Source organism: Nipponia nippon, unplaced genomic scaffold (genome assembly GCF_047370975.1).
Source record: "Nipponia nippon isolate SJK-2023a ecotype South Korea unplaced genomic scaffold, ASM4737097v1 scaffold_1, whole genome shotgun sequence".
In the NCBI taxonomy this organism is placed as follows: Eukaryota; Metazoa; Chordata; class Aves; order Pelecaniformes; family Threskiornithidae; genus Nipponia; species Nipponia nippon.
This window is the reverse complement of record NW_028262290.1, coordinates 12,617,976-12,635,594: the sequence shown is the minus strand read 5'-3', so window position 1 is coordinate 12,635,594 and position 17,619 is coordinate 12,617,976. Positions and strand designations below refer to the sequence as shown.

The 17,619-nt window shown below is 42.5% G+C and overlaps 1 protein-coding gene across 10 annotated transcripts in view; it reads right to left on the bottom strand.

Annotated features, from left to right (window-relative positions):
- MTSS1 (MTSS I-BAR domain containing 1) overlaps positions 1–17,619 on the bottom strand; it is a 127,816-nt gene that overhangs the window by 71,763 nt on the left and 38,434 nt on the right. Inside the window, exon 2 of one of the 10 annotated variants that reach the window (XM_087746232.1) lies at positions 10,885–10,994. The exons of 8 other annotated variants lie outside the window; for them this stretch is intronic. In XM_087746232.1, coding sequence (XP_087602358.1) covers positions 10,885–10,903 — 19 coding nt within the window. In that variant the 5' untranslated portion in view covers positions 10,904–10,994. Of the gene's footprint in view, positions 1–9,269; positions 9,325–10,884; positions 10,995–17,619 lie in introns of those variants that run through there. One more of the 10 variants, XM_087746227.1, reaches the window with a different exon arrangement.

Below are 17,619 nucleotides of genomic sequence, written 5' to 3'. Positions count from 1 at the left end.
CTCTGCCCAGTGAGTCACCGCGCAGACGCTTGCCAGATCTTTTCTGGTGGTGGTTTAATGGTTTCACGCAGGGCAGACTGGCAGCTCCTGGGGGGTTGCTTTTCCTAGTAAATACTGCGCCAGCAGATTACAGACTCCACGAGTGGACAAAGCCTTAGAGGCAAAAACCGGGGTGTGCAACTTCAATGATAGAAACTTGCTTTGATGTGACCTATAGGATTAACTGTAATCCCGGTGTGACTAAATATGTTATTTGCGATCTTTATTGCCCAAGAAGGAAAATGTAATGACACCCCTACTTCTTTTTGCTCTTCCAGGCTAGCAAAAGACCGGGCAAAAGATAATATGCAATACACTTCGACCCTATTTCACACTACCTGGTTACTTTTCCCCCTTGTTTGGATGGATACTGAAGCAAAATTTAAACTAAAGACACTAATAAAAGAGCAATCCAACTATCAAGAAATAAACAAAAGAGCAATCCAGGCATCCTTGTTAGTATTTCCTCCAAACAAAACACATTCTCTCATCCTCAGCTCCATGCGAACTGTTGCCACACACTTAAGCATCGCCGTTTGCCTATGCAGACGCTGCACAGACAGAGCGGAGCCCTCTTCTGCACAGAGCCCCTGGAGTTACCCAACGTGAACCATTCAAATTAAAACATGCATAACGAAAGCAACTCAATCTTGAAGCACTGTCATTACATTTCCAAGCCAAAATGCAAAAGCTATGCATGTGAACAGGGAGCCCTGGCTGAAGTAACCCATCACCTGAAAACGCTGTTTTAAAAGCATGCTGAATATAGCACAAAATTTTGTGAAGTTATTTTGCTACGGGACACAATCACTTCAGACTAACATTAAATTTGTCCACTGCAAGAGAAGCAGCGAGCAATAAGGCAGATTGCAAATAGCCAAATCTTATCTCATGACCTTTTCAATCAGATGCTAAGTAGTAACTTGTCTCAGGTCACTGGTATCATCAAGGTTGCTCCATCAGATTCTTCCTACAGTCCAGTCTAATATTACACCAGCAAGTCAAGTGAGGACACAGCCATTTAAACTTTCTCTAATTGAGACTTTGCAAGAGAGGAGCAATTTGTTCAGGCTTTTTTCTCTGCTCAGAGCAGGCCATCGTATTCACACTTAACTATCTGTAGCGCTTAAAGGCCTAAATGGTCCAGGACCAGGTTGTCTCAAAGACATTTTTTAAGGGCCACTGCTCATCCTGACTAGGGTCTGGGTACTCTGTGTGGGACTGACAGCATCTCATCCAGGTGGTTTCATTTTAACAGTACGCAACAGACTCTGGCTTCTTTAAGTCCCTTCTGGTCATATTTTCTAGAATTAACTTCCAGAACTTGAGGGAGGGAGTCTCATCTATACGTACCCTGGCTTTGCCTCAGCCCAAACCCTACAAGCCGAGAAGTTTTGGTGACACACAGTTAAGTAGTGGATGTGAAACCAATCACTTCAGGCAGCACTGCACCATTATTCAGAAGCTATGCAGATAGCAGCGAAAACCAGGACCGTAAGAACACACAAGCTCCTGAGCCCGGGCAGATACTTTTCAACTTAATTGCTTTTCCTGCTCTACAGATTACCCCAAAGTCATTTGTCCCGGTCTGCATTCCTTCAACTGCTTGCTCATGGTAAGTACCTGCTTACTTAGCCGTCCTCGGTCACGTACGCAGCTTGCACAGCTCCCTGCCCACGCTGCGCCTCTCCTGGAAATAAAAGCAGCTCCTTCTCAAGCTGATTTTAAGTAATATTACACTCTACCTCACGGCTGAAAGCAAAACTCACACAGAAGGTCTGACAGGCCACAAGAGGGGAAAACAGCGCCCAGGATAAAAAGGCTAAACTGCCCTATAAAAACACTTTGCAAACTCCTAGGAGGAAACCTTTATTAGTATAAGTATTAGAGGCTTTAAGCAATGGGAAATCACGTGCCTAAATAACCCCGTGGGGTTGTACCCTCATGCCGAGGCTTGAAGGTTTTAGCCTTACATCGCAGCATAGCCATCTTGCACAACGGCAGGCTGATCCCGGGAAGAAAACTCAGCTGTGCCCTACCCCTATCTAAAAGGAGGAGGTGCTTTGTTTAATTGCTCAGGTTCAAACAGCCTCACAGAAGTCTAGCTCAGTAGCTCCTGTCAGAAGCTATAGGATTTCCTCAGTATACATTCATCTATTATCTGTTACAGTCAATAACGTGAAATTCGGCACTGTGTTTACAGGGAGGGCACTGACTGCGCAGCAGGCTGCTCTCCAGTGTTCCCAGCAGTCTGAGCGAGGCATAAATACCCACTGGTGTCCCTGATAAAACTCCCAAAATAGGAAATCCCAGCATCCACACCTTTGCACCTGATTAAAGTGGAGGGGTGATTCATTCATATGCATGCAAAAATTTTTCTTTTTAATTATCAGCCTCACATGGCCATTTTTGCCACACAGCCTTGAATAACCTAGACGAAGGAATTAAATTCAGTTTCAGTTCTCGCTTGCTGTTACTCAACATTAAGTCCTGCTATTAGTCAGATGTAGAAACTTTCATTTTTCATAGAAGTGCCTGGATCTTCATTCCCATTCATAGTACCCCATTGGCCACAGCAGCTATGCCAGGACCACCAAAGCAGAGAGCACATAAAATTTTGGTACTGCTAACACACAGCACATCAGGCACTTTATCAAGACTAAACCACAATAGCTACAGCAAAACCCAATCTCGTGCCCATTTATCACTGCCTGCATTTAAGTCTGTTGCGGCCTGTCAAGTATCTGGAAGCTCTTCCTGCCATCTGTTTCCTTCCTCCAAGGGTGCTGCAGTTTTCCATCACTGCTCTCACAAAAAAAAAAAAAAAAAAAAAGTCTTTATTTCTGTGAATCTTAAGAATTATTTTTTAAATGAGCTGTGTATTTTGAACCTGCCTATGCAGATTTTTCCCCACCCTTGCTTTGTGAACTGGTAATATTAAACTCAGCCAGTTAAAATGGCAAGAACATACCAAGCTGCTTCCAGAATTCAGCGGTTTGCTGCTCCCCCAAAAAGCTGTCACACCAATTACCAAACCAATTAACAGCAACTAAGCAGGGAGATACATTTGTAGAAAGACTTGCTTGAGTTTCAGTGCTGAGTGGTGCTTTTATTGTTGCCCTTTGAACACCAAAGTTTACAACAGATTGTTAATGGTACCTTTTCTGCAGCACGGAGGTTCCTGCAGATGAGCATCTGTCTCCTCTCTGTCTGTAAATATTGCCCTTTTCCTTACTTCCTACAGAAGGCACCTAAGGATTTTACCGTCTCAGGAAACAGGCTGCCCTAAATATTTAAGGATCCTTTTGGAGTTTTACAGCAAGTAGCCCTCAGTGTACATAAACAGCTACTTGTAGTTATAACAAAGTCTAGTTTTTCCATAATGCAGGAGGTAGATTACATAGTGAACTGTCCTTAGAACAACAAAAAATAACCCAGCACCTTAAATTATAATTAATACCCTTGAAGAAACAGTGAATGAAAAATGCAGGTCATTTAAATAATTTGTTTTCTGCAGCTACTAGCTTTGATAACCAAAAACTGAGGATGGGCTGACTACTTTGCACTCATTTTCCATTTCGTTTTATACTGCAGCCCTCTTGCAGAAGGAGGAGTATGGGATTTCTCACAGGAAAACATTTTCATTTTAAACTTGAGGTTAAATGACTTGTAGTGGAACATTTACATTAAGAATACCATTCCAAAGAGTCAGCAGAAACACTGTGGTGTTAGTATCACATTTGGAAGTAAAGACTAAAAATCTGTTTAGAATATACTTTGCAATAGGACCTCAGAAAGCAAAGGGGAACAAAAAAGTGTCCTGCACCAGGTGCGTCTACTGTATTTGAGAGTTTTAATAATAACGTCTTTATATAATCTCACTGGAAAACACCAGGCCAATCTGACCTACATGTTTTAAATAACCCACCGCTTCTACTTTATGGAGAAGCTGGTATTAAACCATTAAGCTAATAGTCAGAGCTGGCTACTGTTTGGGTTTTAATAAGATCTGGCCTCAGCTGATAAAGTACAGTGAGAAAGAGCTTTGCAAATGGAAGCTTCGCATGAAAACCTGGTCATGGTAACACCAACTCAATTTCCCCTCTTAAAAAAGGGCCATTAAAGCCAGCACACTAAGCTGATTTGCTCCATCTATTAAAAAGATATCAATACCCACCCATATTCCAGCAGGTTGTGGGAGCAAAGGCATTTACAGCATAAGGATGTTTCTCAGAAGGGTGTATGCTTCGCTGTTCACATCAAGAGAGCTGAGCCTTACCCATATTCCCCATGTTTTGAATACCGAGGAACTACTCAACATGAAGGACCATGTGCCATACTACCCACTAAAGCAAGAAACAGCAACAAAATCCAGCAAATCTGCCTCCAGAAACTCCTGAAGTGGCTGGTAGAAGCCAGAGCTGAAATATTTGTAATTGTGAAATTGTGCAAGAAAATTGGGAGGAGGCTGTGTTGACAGAAAAAAAAACCCCACACATCCTTCACATAAACTCCAAACTGCCAGGCACTGCTTGCCTCCCTTTTTCCACCCTCATAAGCTCCCCGCTATGAAAGAGCGGCTTCAGTGCAGCCGTCCCTCCGTGCCTCCCCACACGTCAGTACCAAGGGTGTTTGTATCCTCCAGGTCGCCCCTCCAGCATCACTTCTTTCAACATGAACAGAAAACAGCAGTAATTCACAGCATCACTAAATAGCATACTGGGATATCTCGGACAAATGAGCACTGTTAGATTGGGAATGCTACAGAGAACAAGATAACCCCCACGATTTGATCTACAACCACGGGTCTGGCTGAAGCTGCTGCCTCTGCTTATTAGATGAAAGAGCTGCCTCTGTTCTGTCCTCAAATTCTCTTCCATCTTCTACCTGGTCTTTCTCCAAAGCAAACACAATTCTGGACAGCAATGCCTAAGATGTTTCCCAAGGGGTTCGTTACATGGCAGCTCCTGAGTGCTGCATCTGAACAGGCCCAAAGAGAGAACACTGAGCTGAAGGCCCAGCCTTGCTTAATTCCATCATTTTTACAGCAAAGGCCTACCCGTGACAGCAGCACGGCCAACGTCAGTGGTAAAAAGGTACTATGATTTAAGAAATTGAGCAATCTTCTAGTTTTTTAGCATTTGCAGCACATTCAGTTCACATTTTCTCCTCAAGAATGCTGGAATTCTTTTTAATCAAATATTTCATAAGATTCGCAAAAAACCTGCAGAATGTGGAATGAATTATTTGAATACAAGCCCAGTAACACCCTGTATTTGTAGCATCCCACAAAGGCGGCCTTAAAAAAGTCTTCTTTAAAAGAGCAACCAAGTAGCATGGCACTTTTAACTCCTTAAAGGTAGATTTACTTTGGGGTGAGCCGTGCTGTCTGCACAACCCTAACCATTGCTTGCCATCTGGATTTCCCTTGAGGAACATAATTAACATCAAGTTAAAACCCTACCTCCAGCATCAGGGAGATAATTGAAATCCAGGCAGTCCCAAGACTCTTCTCAAATTGAGGAGTTGCTAAACCAAAATGTAAAGCTGCGGCGAGATATTTATATTAATTATACTAACCAACCATCAAGGGGCTCCTGTCTGAGGGCACTTTTCCATGGATAATTCATGGCAGCTTTTGAATGATCGTCCATAATACACTGCATTCCTCAAAAACACGATCAAGCTGTTACAGCTACTTCAGGCTTCCAGTATGAAAGTGCAGTAGCTGCTTAACTCCCCAAGGGAACTAATCTCTCAAATACTATCTTGCAGCCATTCCTTTGTCAAAACAGAGGGGCATTTCATCGTTTAGTTTCCGGCAAAGTACTGCCTTATAACACCCTTGAATTATCACCATCCAATGAAGATACCTATGAGCTAATAGCCTGAAATTTCAGGCAAAAACATCTTTGAACTTGTTTTTAAAAAATACCTCAGCGTTCAACTGCTTTTCACAATGCCTTCCCTATTAGCTTTTGGCCACTTTGGGTTTTCCCCTTGAGGTTCTGCCCAGCAAAGCTTTTTGCAATTCCTCTATATAAAACTACACAGAGTTACACCAATACAGTGGGTAAATATGTCCCCTTTATATGAGTAAATCAATTTAATTGACTAGCTACAAAGTTAATCAATTAGATTAACGCTTGACCTACTTAAAGACAGGGAAAAGTATCTGATCCTTACTTTCTAGAAAATAACATGCAATACAGCATTACCATATAAACAGTCGGGCAGTGTAGATAAAGCAGGCTGAAGGCTAAGGGCATGCACAGTAGTAGAAAAACATTGGGTTCAATGGGATGCAAAGGACTCCATTTTACACTGAAGCATTTACTTGAAAGTTTGCAGTCATGGGGGGGAAAAAAAAGCAGCAGGTTGAAGGCTTGCTGTGAAATACAGACAGCGATCTGCTCAACACACCGAGTTTTTCCCAACAGGGGCAACTTGATGATCAAAATTTCCCCCTCTGGATTTTCTCAGAGCTCTTCAGAGTTTATGGTTTGTGGTTTAACGAGTAGAGGGGAGAAGCAGCAAATGCTACAATTCCCTGTCCCATGGCCAAGCTTGCTTTGAAAACCTCTCACAAGAAGCCAACTGCGTGTATTCCCATGAACCAACGTCTCACACTGTTGCATCTACACCCTTACAAGCCATCTATCCTGCAGCAAGCTACAGCAGAGGAGTTCGTCTGCATTCACCCTCAACTGCAGTCAGCAGTTATCTCATTGCACACACTGCTAAGAGCCCCTACTGCTGTCTAGGGATCAATTTATTGGACATCTGATTTTCTAACCCACTTTTTCCTGTTCAACTGACAGCATTTTAGGGCCATCCTGCATTAACAGCTGATTCACACTGTTACTCCAAACCATTTGTTACATTCAGGGAAAGCTGCAGGGCTTTCGTTGTTGCCTTTTTGGTTTTGGAATAAAAGGCTTCGTTGGGAGAAAGAATGCTTCAGACAGAAGTTACGGGTTCGTGCTCCACAACAGGGCAAGCAACTGCAGCTTCTTCACTAAATCAGTCTCCACCCAATGCTACAGCCTCTTAGTCTGCAGTGTGGTTTCCCACCTGCATCACTGGATTAAGGCAGCGACTACAGGGCAGAAAGCCCATTCAAGTCTTTCGATGAAAGGCTCCTGTGGCAGTGTCACACTACTCAAAAAGACCTATTTGTACTGGAAGCTGGAGCTAGAGCAATCCTAATAAGTCATTCCTTCAGCTATTTGTCAATCAACAGATGGGTACATTGACGAAGGCTGTGCTGCCTGCTAGTGAAATGTGCTTTCTTTCCATGCAGTCAATCTGAACATCATAATTCTAGCTCATGTCAGACTACGTGTAACATCACTTATAATTAACAAACCTGAAAAGCAGCAAATAATTCTAATTATGAAAGACAACTGAACAAATGATGTCAGGTTTTATGACAAGGCAGTTACGCCAGAGGCAATGCATCAAACAGCTACGTGACATTAAACTTTCTTCTGAAGAAACATTCACCTGCTCTCTATTAATTTACTTATTTGATATTTAAGGACTGACAGCACTGAAAAATGTGTCATTCCATTAGACAGATAGCTGTCCTGCCTCTGGGGGAAACGCCATTACTGTAATGGGAAGAGATTTAAGGCTCGTATGCCGTCAGCCCGGGTCTGCCCTGAGCAGCTGTTCAGAAACCCCATGCAACCATTCCTCAGGAAACCACAGACTCAACGGCATGGCCAGAAGTTTCCAAAAAATGAAAAGCATCTCTCATCCCTCAAGAGAATGTGGGTCTACAGAGAGAAGAACAAACAAGGAGGGGAAGCAGAGAGAATTGCTGGAGTCGAGGCCAGCTTCTGCAGAACGTCTCTTGCATGAGGCAATTCAAGGTGGGAGGACCTAACGAGAACGACTCTGCTTTGCAAGGTAAATTAGGACAATTCACTGAAGGTTCTTGCAAATATGTACTTTGAAGGTAGTCCAGCATATTTCATTCAATATCTAATATACACAGAGAAAAATAAACTTATTCTTATTTGCTCCCAAGAGTATCCTTTCCTTCAGTTATGCAAAAATAAAGTAAATAAACTGTCATTTTGGCCGACTTATTAATTTTTTCCCAGCTTTTCTCCCCACTTTTCCCAAAGGCTTTTCCTGAGAGACACTCAGTCTTAGATAGCTTCAGTTGCATACTTCCCCTTCAGTCCTGGTCCCCTCCGTTAAGTTTTAGGGTCTTTTCATAAGATGTTGTCACACAGTTTAGTTCCCAGAGTCATCTCAGGAGCATTGTTTAAGTACAGCAGCAGTCCTTGGGATGGATTAATTTCACCCTCCACCAACAGCAATTTCAACACCCGCAATGCAAGATGAAAGCTAAGAAGCAGAAAAACAAATGCTCGGGGGAACGTGATTACAGGGGAGTCCAGCTACTAATGCAGTAAGCAGAGCCTGCTGCCATTTTGTTTTGTTGATATATTCAGTGATGGCATATCGTCTCCCAGTCTACAGAGAGGGTACTGCTACTCCCTGTTGAATGGCAAGTATGCGAGATAAGAGATCCCGACTATTGGGTTGCCGATTGTACATGATTTCCTAGTCCTTTCAGACAAACTGACCACGTTGTTGCTTTTCTGATGCCTGGATTTGTTTCCTGGCACATACCTACTCCCTAGCTTAGAGGTGTGAAGAAAGCTGGGTTTGATATCTTGAAAGCAGCATGCCAGTACTTCTCAGCCCTTTCCCGACCCCTCTATCTCAAAAGCAGGAGCGTTGCTGGTTGAGTGCCATCCCGACCAGCTGGCCCTCTCAGCACTCTTTACAACTGTAATATCTTCGTGTGACCTTCACGGTACTAACCAAGCACAGAGAGGACCAGGCAAACAACTCAAGGAAGAACACTAAAAATATCCCAAACTTGCATTAGTCACAGCCCTGCTTTTCCAGCTCAAAGGGATCTGCACATCAAGTTAAGCTCAAACTCTTTCATTTGGGTTATTTTAAAACAGCAGTGAAGAAATACATATCTCTACCGCTGGGTTTTGTCCCATGACCAAATCGGAGTATTAGGAGGCGGCTCACTGATCCCAGTCAGCAGTGGCATAATTCAGCATTCAGTAGCTTCCTTGTGCCAGTGAACCACCACATCAAGGCTCTGCCATGGCGGGTCATCCTCCCGTGATTTAGTGAAACCAGGCTTCCTCTCACCAGTTTGTCAGAAGACTCAGCTGAGGAAAGTACCTTACCTTGGAAAGATACTCCCCGCAGACACGGAAACCAAGCCATACGGCCCTGATACTCTGCTAGGGAATACCAGGAGCTACTGGGGAACAGTCCACAAGTGGATTCAGCTACTTAATTCCCATCTGGTTAAAATAAAATGCAACATTAAGGATGGATGGGGGCTAAAAGGAAGTAAAAGAAAATAAACAAGTTCCCAGGCTAGAGAGAGTTTCAGGGATTAAAGGGCGAGCAAAACATCTTAAGATGGGGAGATGCTGACAAATAGATATGAAACACAGCATGAAAATCGACTTTTCCACTAATGTGAATGCTTGTCTGCAAATTAAACCCTTTCACCACTCACAGAAAAGCTGGTTATGGTAGAAAAAGCATCTGTATTTTCCCCTCAATTTTAAAGCAGCCAGTCACAGAAATGCCTGTGCATCTCCCAAGCACACCAAACTTTGGTGATCTTTTAATAACCTGCAACAAAGCCTCCGAGCTCGCCAGAGACCCGCAGGCAGGCAGTTCCGAGGAAGAGGAGTGTGTGGGTGCACAGAGGATGAAAACCCCCTTTTTTCCCCGGCTTCCCCAGCAGCTGGTGCTGTGGAAGGGCTGCGGCTGCAAGGGCAGAGGGCAGCTGCTATAGGACATAAATAGGCAACAGCTGTTTGGCCATATGCTCGACTGGTTCCAAAGGGTTAAACTCTGTCACCACCCGAAACTCCTGCACATGGAGCTGCCTGGCCCCAGGGCAATACCCTTGCCTCTGCCTGCAGCATCACTGCTTCCACCCTTTGGGGAGGGGAATGAGAAGGCAAAAGGCTGTGTTGTTCTCAAGGATCAGAAAAATTTCTCAAGATATAACTTGGCACTAATACAACACCGTGTGTGTCAGTATTATTTTTCAGACCAACAAATTCAAGCATGTTTCAGTGCACGGTGACAGTCGTCTTCAAATACAAGAGACACTTTCTCCTGCTATCACTGCAGAGCTGGAAGCAGCTCCAAACCCTGGAGCACCTCACTGCTCCAGTGCATGCTCCGGGAGCACAACCGAGCCTTGCAGGCACACCTGCCAGTTCTCCACTGAAGCTAAAGTTTGGGGTTTTGCTTGGCACCCTCCTCTTTTTGGGAGGCTGGTTGTGACCTTCCTCCACCTGCCACCACTATCCACAACACTCCAGTTTCTGTGGATACAATCTCCTCACTGGGGCCCACAAAGGCAGTGGCTCCTTCTGGAAACAAACTCCTTGAGAGGAGTTGAGGGCAACCACAAACAGCAGCTTCACAACAAAATACAAAACACAGCCTCAGCCTAGCCTTCCTGCCAGCCATGAGCACAAGAAAAGGAGCATTTTGGGGGAATCCTCTCAGACTGGGGTGAGACAGACTGACCCGCCGGGTACACAAATATAGCAGTGTACGGAGTGTTACGGGGGCAGAACAGAGCCTAAAGTGGTTTTTTATTGTGAACTTTAATCCTTCTCAAATCCTTCTGACCCTGTTGCAAGGACAGCTTACTGTTTGCTGAAGTAACGGACACAGCCCTTCCCCACCTTCGCCCTTCCCGTGGGGCTGGGACAGGGCAAACAGAGCTGCTGCCACAGCACCCCACATCCAGCCACCGTCACTTACCGTCCCAAATAGTCTGCATTCTGCATCTAATGCCAGGAATGCATTCCTCTCATCACGCGGCAGTCATGCGAGATTTAATGAAGACACACACCACACCTGAAAAAAAGTGACTGAAAGAAAGGGATGAATTATTTAAACTACCAGTGTATCTCTTTTCCCTATCAAGAGCAATCCCATGAATGCCCTTCTCTGATACAAACCCTTATCAGATAACCAGGTACCATCTTCCTGGAGCAGACACCAGGAGCCAACTCGACTTCTCCCAAAACCAGATCTGATACAAACACTAAAAAAAGTGGCCTCCCAGCCATCACAAAGCAATCAACACAACCAGCTGCCTCCCAGAGCAGTGAGCAGCAAGAATCACAGGCACAACAAATGACCATACATTAACAAGAGATGCTATTTCTGGTAGAAGCCTGGGCCCCTAGTTTCCTTTCACCAATGATAATAGTATTTGGCAATAGGATCCGGGCTAGAACAAAACCAAGATCAAAATATTTATACAGAGAATTTACAGCACATCCTGGAATCTCTGCAGATATTGATTTCACCAAGCTAGTACCATCCCCACCGCCACTGAGAAACGCAGGCCACAGAAGAGTCCCAGGGAAGCAGAGCTTGGGGCTCGTAGGGGAAATGGGCATCACACTATAGGTTTACACCCAAGTAAAGCAACTCCATCTCGCCGTTCCCTGACATGCTAAGTTCAGTTGCAGTGAAAACCTTAATGACAAAACACTGTGCAAAGAACCACTCTGAATTACCAGCAGGAAAGTCAGTTTTCCCTGTATCACCCCACCTTAAGGTGAACTGTGGCACATGGGCCAAAGCTTCAGTTTAAAAAAAAAACAAAGTGAGCATGAATAGTACTGCAATGTTCCCGTAAAAGAGGCCAGAAGGAAATTGCAAGTGCAATGGATAGGATTTGGCTACAATTCTTCCATTTACTCCAATGATGTCACCTCTGTGAAGAGATCTCATTTATCTCATCGGGCTATATTTGGAACATCATATCTTATGACAAGCTGTAATCATAATGTAGGAGACCACAGAAGCCAAAATGGTGATTCCCCAGGAAGAAGGTAAGCAAGCTCATATTTTTCAGGTACCGTAAGGGAGATTTTTAAGTCATTGGTGCAGAGAAATATTTCCATTTGCTAAATCTGGTCAAGACAATCTACATCACTCATAAGTGTGGCTACACAGAACTGTCAGTCCCCAAATTAATGTCTGGATGCACTAAATAAAGTCATGTGCTATAGTATAAGGCGGGGTTCTCACGCAGCAAGCACAGTAGCTGGAGAAGAACAAAGATGGTATTGTAGAAATCACCAAATTACATAAATACTCACTCCCTGTCACTAGTATTTCACACTACTTGCTGTGTTAGCATGCCAAACAGAACGCACAGTTCTGCAGTAAACACCGGTGCTATTTATTCTGGTGCTTTCTCTATTTTGGGTGTAAACACACAGGTAAGAACCTGATCACATGAGAACTATCCAGCTTTGTACACCTTTTTCCCTGTCCCACTGAAGTTACAAAGTTACCTAGCACAAATTATTTTGCCAAAACCGGATTTTCAGTAAAGCCATGGCATCAAATCTGTTTCTCTCTAATGGGGCACTCCAGAGGTACTTGTTTTTCCCCAGACCATGTCCTTAATCAAGGGCAACTCCTTTTTAATATCTTTTTGAAAGTTAATTAAAGGTAATGGAGTTCACTGCTCTAAGTGCACGGACCAAGCATGCTCACCACCGCTTACGGAGCAGACAGCTATCTTCAGAAAGGAGGGTAGGCAATACGAGGAAGAATACTGGGATGCATTAACCCATATAAATCAAGTCCTGCTAGTCTGTAGGAAGCAAACAAGATGGTTAGATACCAAAGCTTTACTCTTGCTAAAATCTTGTAAGTTCATACTGTTTACAGTTTCACTGTTCATTGTGTTGCTATATTTAAAGGTCCTAGGAACCATTTAACCAGCTAACAACCTCCCAGGGGGTTACAAGTCAGACTGCAGACAGCTGGTATCAGCCATTTGGCAATTGCACACACATGCATTTTGGGGGAACAAACTTGAGCTTCTTGGAGATAGGCAAGGATTTTCTCTGGACTCTTCATAAAGCGATCAGTCTCAGCAATTCAAGGACGATATGCTTTCATGGAAGCCATACAGCCTATTTTAATCCTATTTTAAAGTAGAAGCCAGCAGTATTTCCTTACAGTTGGTCGACATCAACAGGATGCAGCTTTCTGCTAGCAAGTGCAGGTTACCTCTATCCAAGGGATATCTTCCCGAACACGTTTCATGCTGTTAAAGCACTCACATTTAGATTAATGTATTCTGTGTGTCCCATTGTTAAACTATTTCTCCATAGCTTCCTTCCCGGGAGTTCATTTTCCTCTTGAAAATAGCCACAAGAAAATAAAATGCCCCCTCAGAACTAAAGGGATATTCAGTAATTAATCCATAAAACAGGAGACCTATTTGAAAACTCCCTTTTCCAAACCATCAGTTTCTGAAAATAGTTTTTTTCTTTTCACAAATTAACTGGGCAGTAAAAAAATGTCTTTTTTTTGTAAACTACTACTGGAATAGTTACAAACTGTATTAATCGTTACCAAGTGTACCTTTTTATGGTAGTGAAAAACCAGTTCCAAATTCCAGAATTGATGCTGTTATTAGACACTTGTTTGGCTTGAGAATTGAATGAGAAAATGTAAGCTTCCAAGTGGCTTTCTATTTGAGGCTTGGGTGACTGATTATGTATTCAGATGATGCCTGATTTAATATCTACTCCATTTCCATTCTGTTTCTGTGGGAAAGAGACTCAAAAGACTTTGGAAGAAAGTTTTCCTGACCATGAACCAGAACTTTATGATGCAGTATTTTATAAGGAAAATTAAATCTCACAATTGGAGCAACATAAACTAATCTGCTTCTTGGCAGAGCAAGTCAAAACGTTTCTGCTAGCAACATGTGAAAATGGATAACGATAGCAGAAGCTGAACTATGCCCTAATCCCCCCTCCTGCTTAATACCAGCAGTGCCACTGTGCTACTTCAGCATTATTTTAGTTCTGAGAAAATACATATAAAGAGCAGCAACTGAAAATCAGCTACCTCAAAATCCCAAGTTTCCCTTTATTCTACTGAAATATTAAGGATTTCAGATCCAACAGAATATTGAGGGGGAGGTGGGGAAGAACCCAACTTCTACGTGAACTTGAAAATTAACTTGAGTTTACATCAAACTAGAAGGACTGAATAATCCTTTTCCACGCCTGGGAAGCCTCCAAAGTAAGCCCCCCAAATCTGTTTCTTTGTCATACAGTTTGATAACAAATATGCTGTCCTGCGTGACCAATGTGAGCATGACCAATGTCCCATTCAAGCTCTGGTTTTCAAATGTGTCAGAGGCTCCAGAAACCCATTTTTGGTTGTTTAACAAGTATCCAAAGCCAAAAGCAGACACCTATTATACCTACGTGGGTGTGCAAATATAGCAAATACACTTTTTTGCAGAGACTTGTCTCTGGAAAAAATGTAACCTAAACACGTCTGTTACTGGTTACTTCACTGCAAATATGAAGTTTAATACACTACTGTAATTAAATGAGTAAGGCAGAACAAACAAACCATTTAATTCTTTAAAAACCTGTTACCACGAAATTCACCTATCTGTTTAACCCTTATTTCTTCCACCCCCACATGAGGTTGTATGAAACTTCTCAATCTCTCTGTCTCCCTGTTCAAGATGTTGATAGCTTTGAACATTCACGGTTGGGTGGACGTAGGGAATGAGAAGTCAAAACAATTTGTGTAGTCTTAATTATACAGTAACAGATTTACATTTTGCTTCCACAAAGACTAAATTACAGCATTTTCCCCAAGATGAAAGTTACGGGATGTCAGATTCGGCATCCATGCTTCTTTACAGACTGTCATTTAACTCTAAAAATGGCCCCGGCAAACAAGGGTGCGGCACCAAGGCATGGTCTCAAAGGGTGACTTATTAAGGGCACATCTCACGTGCAGCACACCACATCCACCGGCAACAGTTGGCACTTAATCCAGGAAAAGACAGGTTTATTCTTGAATTTTAAACCTTTACTCCTACTTACTATTTTTTTTTTTAAAAAACACATGTGAACCAATTGAGCTAGACTTGCTTTTAAAGCCACATGAACTTCAATGAATTTGAAGTTATGAATTTGCCGTTGAACTCGCTTGTTTTCAGTGCAGGTTGTACTGCGTAATGTGGAACACCCCAGACAGTTTAAGTCATTGTACATTCCCATGTTTCCTCTCTTCCAATTAAAAAAAAAAGGTGATAGTGTAAAACATTGCAACCCAACTACAATCTTTTCTTCTTTTGAGCACCCAGGAGCAAGTTCATGCTCAAAGCAAGTCAATGCTGACACCTGCAATGCGTTTGCTGCCACCTTGAATTCTTCCACCTTTCATCAGAAGGTTCATTTGAACCTTGTCTCCTGTTCTGTTCAGACACTGGAAGGCCTGAAGTCCTCCTCCCTGCCTCACCCTACCCCCTCAGACACTGTAAAGACCACAGCAACACTCACTTGAATCCGAGACGCTCATGTCATCTCTTGGCACCCGTTCCCAGGTCAGCTGTGCAATGCTGCTTCCTCTTAGAGGAATGAGGAAACCTTGCCAATCTCTTTTCCTCCTCTCATTTTTAGTCACTATTTCACAATTAAGCACAACCCTCATGACACTTAAAAATAAAAATGTCCTACCATCAATTTTCTCTTCCTCCCACCCGCTATGTGTTCGAGATGTTTACTCAAATATTTAAATTATGAGGTTCTCCTGTGCCTGAAGTAGTGATATTTGGGGTATTACTGTATTTTTAAGAGATGCAGGTGTACTCAAAGTAATTAGCAGGTAAACACAGATTCATCTTTTACCAGTTATTAAAAAACACTGAGCAGCACAATTTAAATAGATAACATCCTGCTACCAAGAAAATATGATTAAAAGTGTATGCTAGTGAAAAGGATCTAATATGTTATTACAAAAAGGGAACAATGGAAACAATAAGCTCTGCAAAATGCCCTTTTTTAAATAGAGACTGTGTTGAATATAATGCAGATTATCTGGGAGAATATGCAGATATCAAAAGAAAGATGAGATGGGAATTTTAACTGTGACAGAGAAGATTTAGCAAGAAGCTAAAAAATAAATTCTTTGTCAATTGAGAGAAAATTGCTTGAACGACTCTGGCATCCGATACCAGTTCAAGGCTATTTGGATACTACAGGATTCTCCTTTTTGTCTTAACTCAGTCTGTGTTAGGGACCACACAAACATTCTTCTGCTAGGAGCATTTGTTTTTTAAAGTTATTATTAGCCATGAAGATCTAAAGCAGATCTGTTCTCAGCTACATTCATAGCCCAGATGTGGATATTGTGAAGACTCTGCATGAAGAATCAAAGCCAAGATTCCAGAGTCCCGTACAAGAGGACCCACAGGAGATGAAAAGAAGGCTGTCTTCAGCATTTCCATCCTACAAGCTATTTAGGGGACTATGACTTCATACTTGTTTGTTCTCAAGTAGCACAGATGTGCTCTATCAATTCATAGAGTTGGAAGACGATGTGTAGAACGAGTGTAAAGAAAATAAAATTCATTTTTGCACCCAAAGTTGCAGCAGTACAAACATGGAACTGATAGGATTTGCTCTACTGTCATTGGGGCAGAGTATTTATTTCCATAAATACTTACATTATATTTTGTCTGACCATCATGTCTGAAGAGATTCTGAAGCCAACAACAACAAAAATCTATAGCTGGAAAAAACAGTTATTTTGTCCATGTTCCCAGCTCATCTGAACTGCAGGAACAAGTACTGCCTGAATCGGCAGCAAGCCTTTCTTTTGACATGTATGCTAGCTGCACGATATTCATTTTGGGGGTTTTTTGGTTTTATTTTTAAATCAAGTACTGTCACTTTTAAACAATGCCTCCTGTCTTCAGAAGTCAGAGAGATAAAAATTTAAACAAAAACCAAGCAACCTCTGTAAGAGTGAAGATACTAGTAGGTCCAGAAAATTGACTTGCTGTGCCACAACACAACTTCCAAGTATGCCAAAGGGGGTGTAGTAAAATCCCTTTTTATGTTGCTGTAAGTCTGCAATAATGTTTATGGGAAAATACTCTATAAAGCAACCAATAAATTTCCCCTTCCTATGATTTTTCCTTCACCTACCACATTTACACCTCCCTTGCACACATGAAAGTTACATTTGCCACCAACTGGAAAACATAAAACATGCAAGCACAAAGATCAAAATGTGTGACGAGTTCAAGAATTTGCATTGGGATGTCCCTGAACACCAGGATGCTGCCCCAGAAGCCATCCCAACTTACTCGAGTCTTCTATGGGATATCACACAGCATCACGTAGTCGCAAACAGAACTGCCAAAATTTAAGGGATACATTCTCAATGCACTCCCCGTATTCCAGTGGTACAAATTAGCAAGGGAGGTTCCTTAATTACAAAGCGCTAAATTTAGGATTGCAACTCATTATGCATCTCAAAGGGTCACAGCTGTGTTTATTCTAGCAGCTACAAAAATCCACCTTATACTTTAATGCTGTGTGTATTACAGTGTATGATTTACAGCACATAACAGTTTTTTTTAAAAAAAAAATTGCCTCCACAAATGTGAACACTCCCTCCCATTTCTTTTTCCTCCCCCAC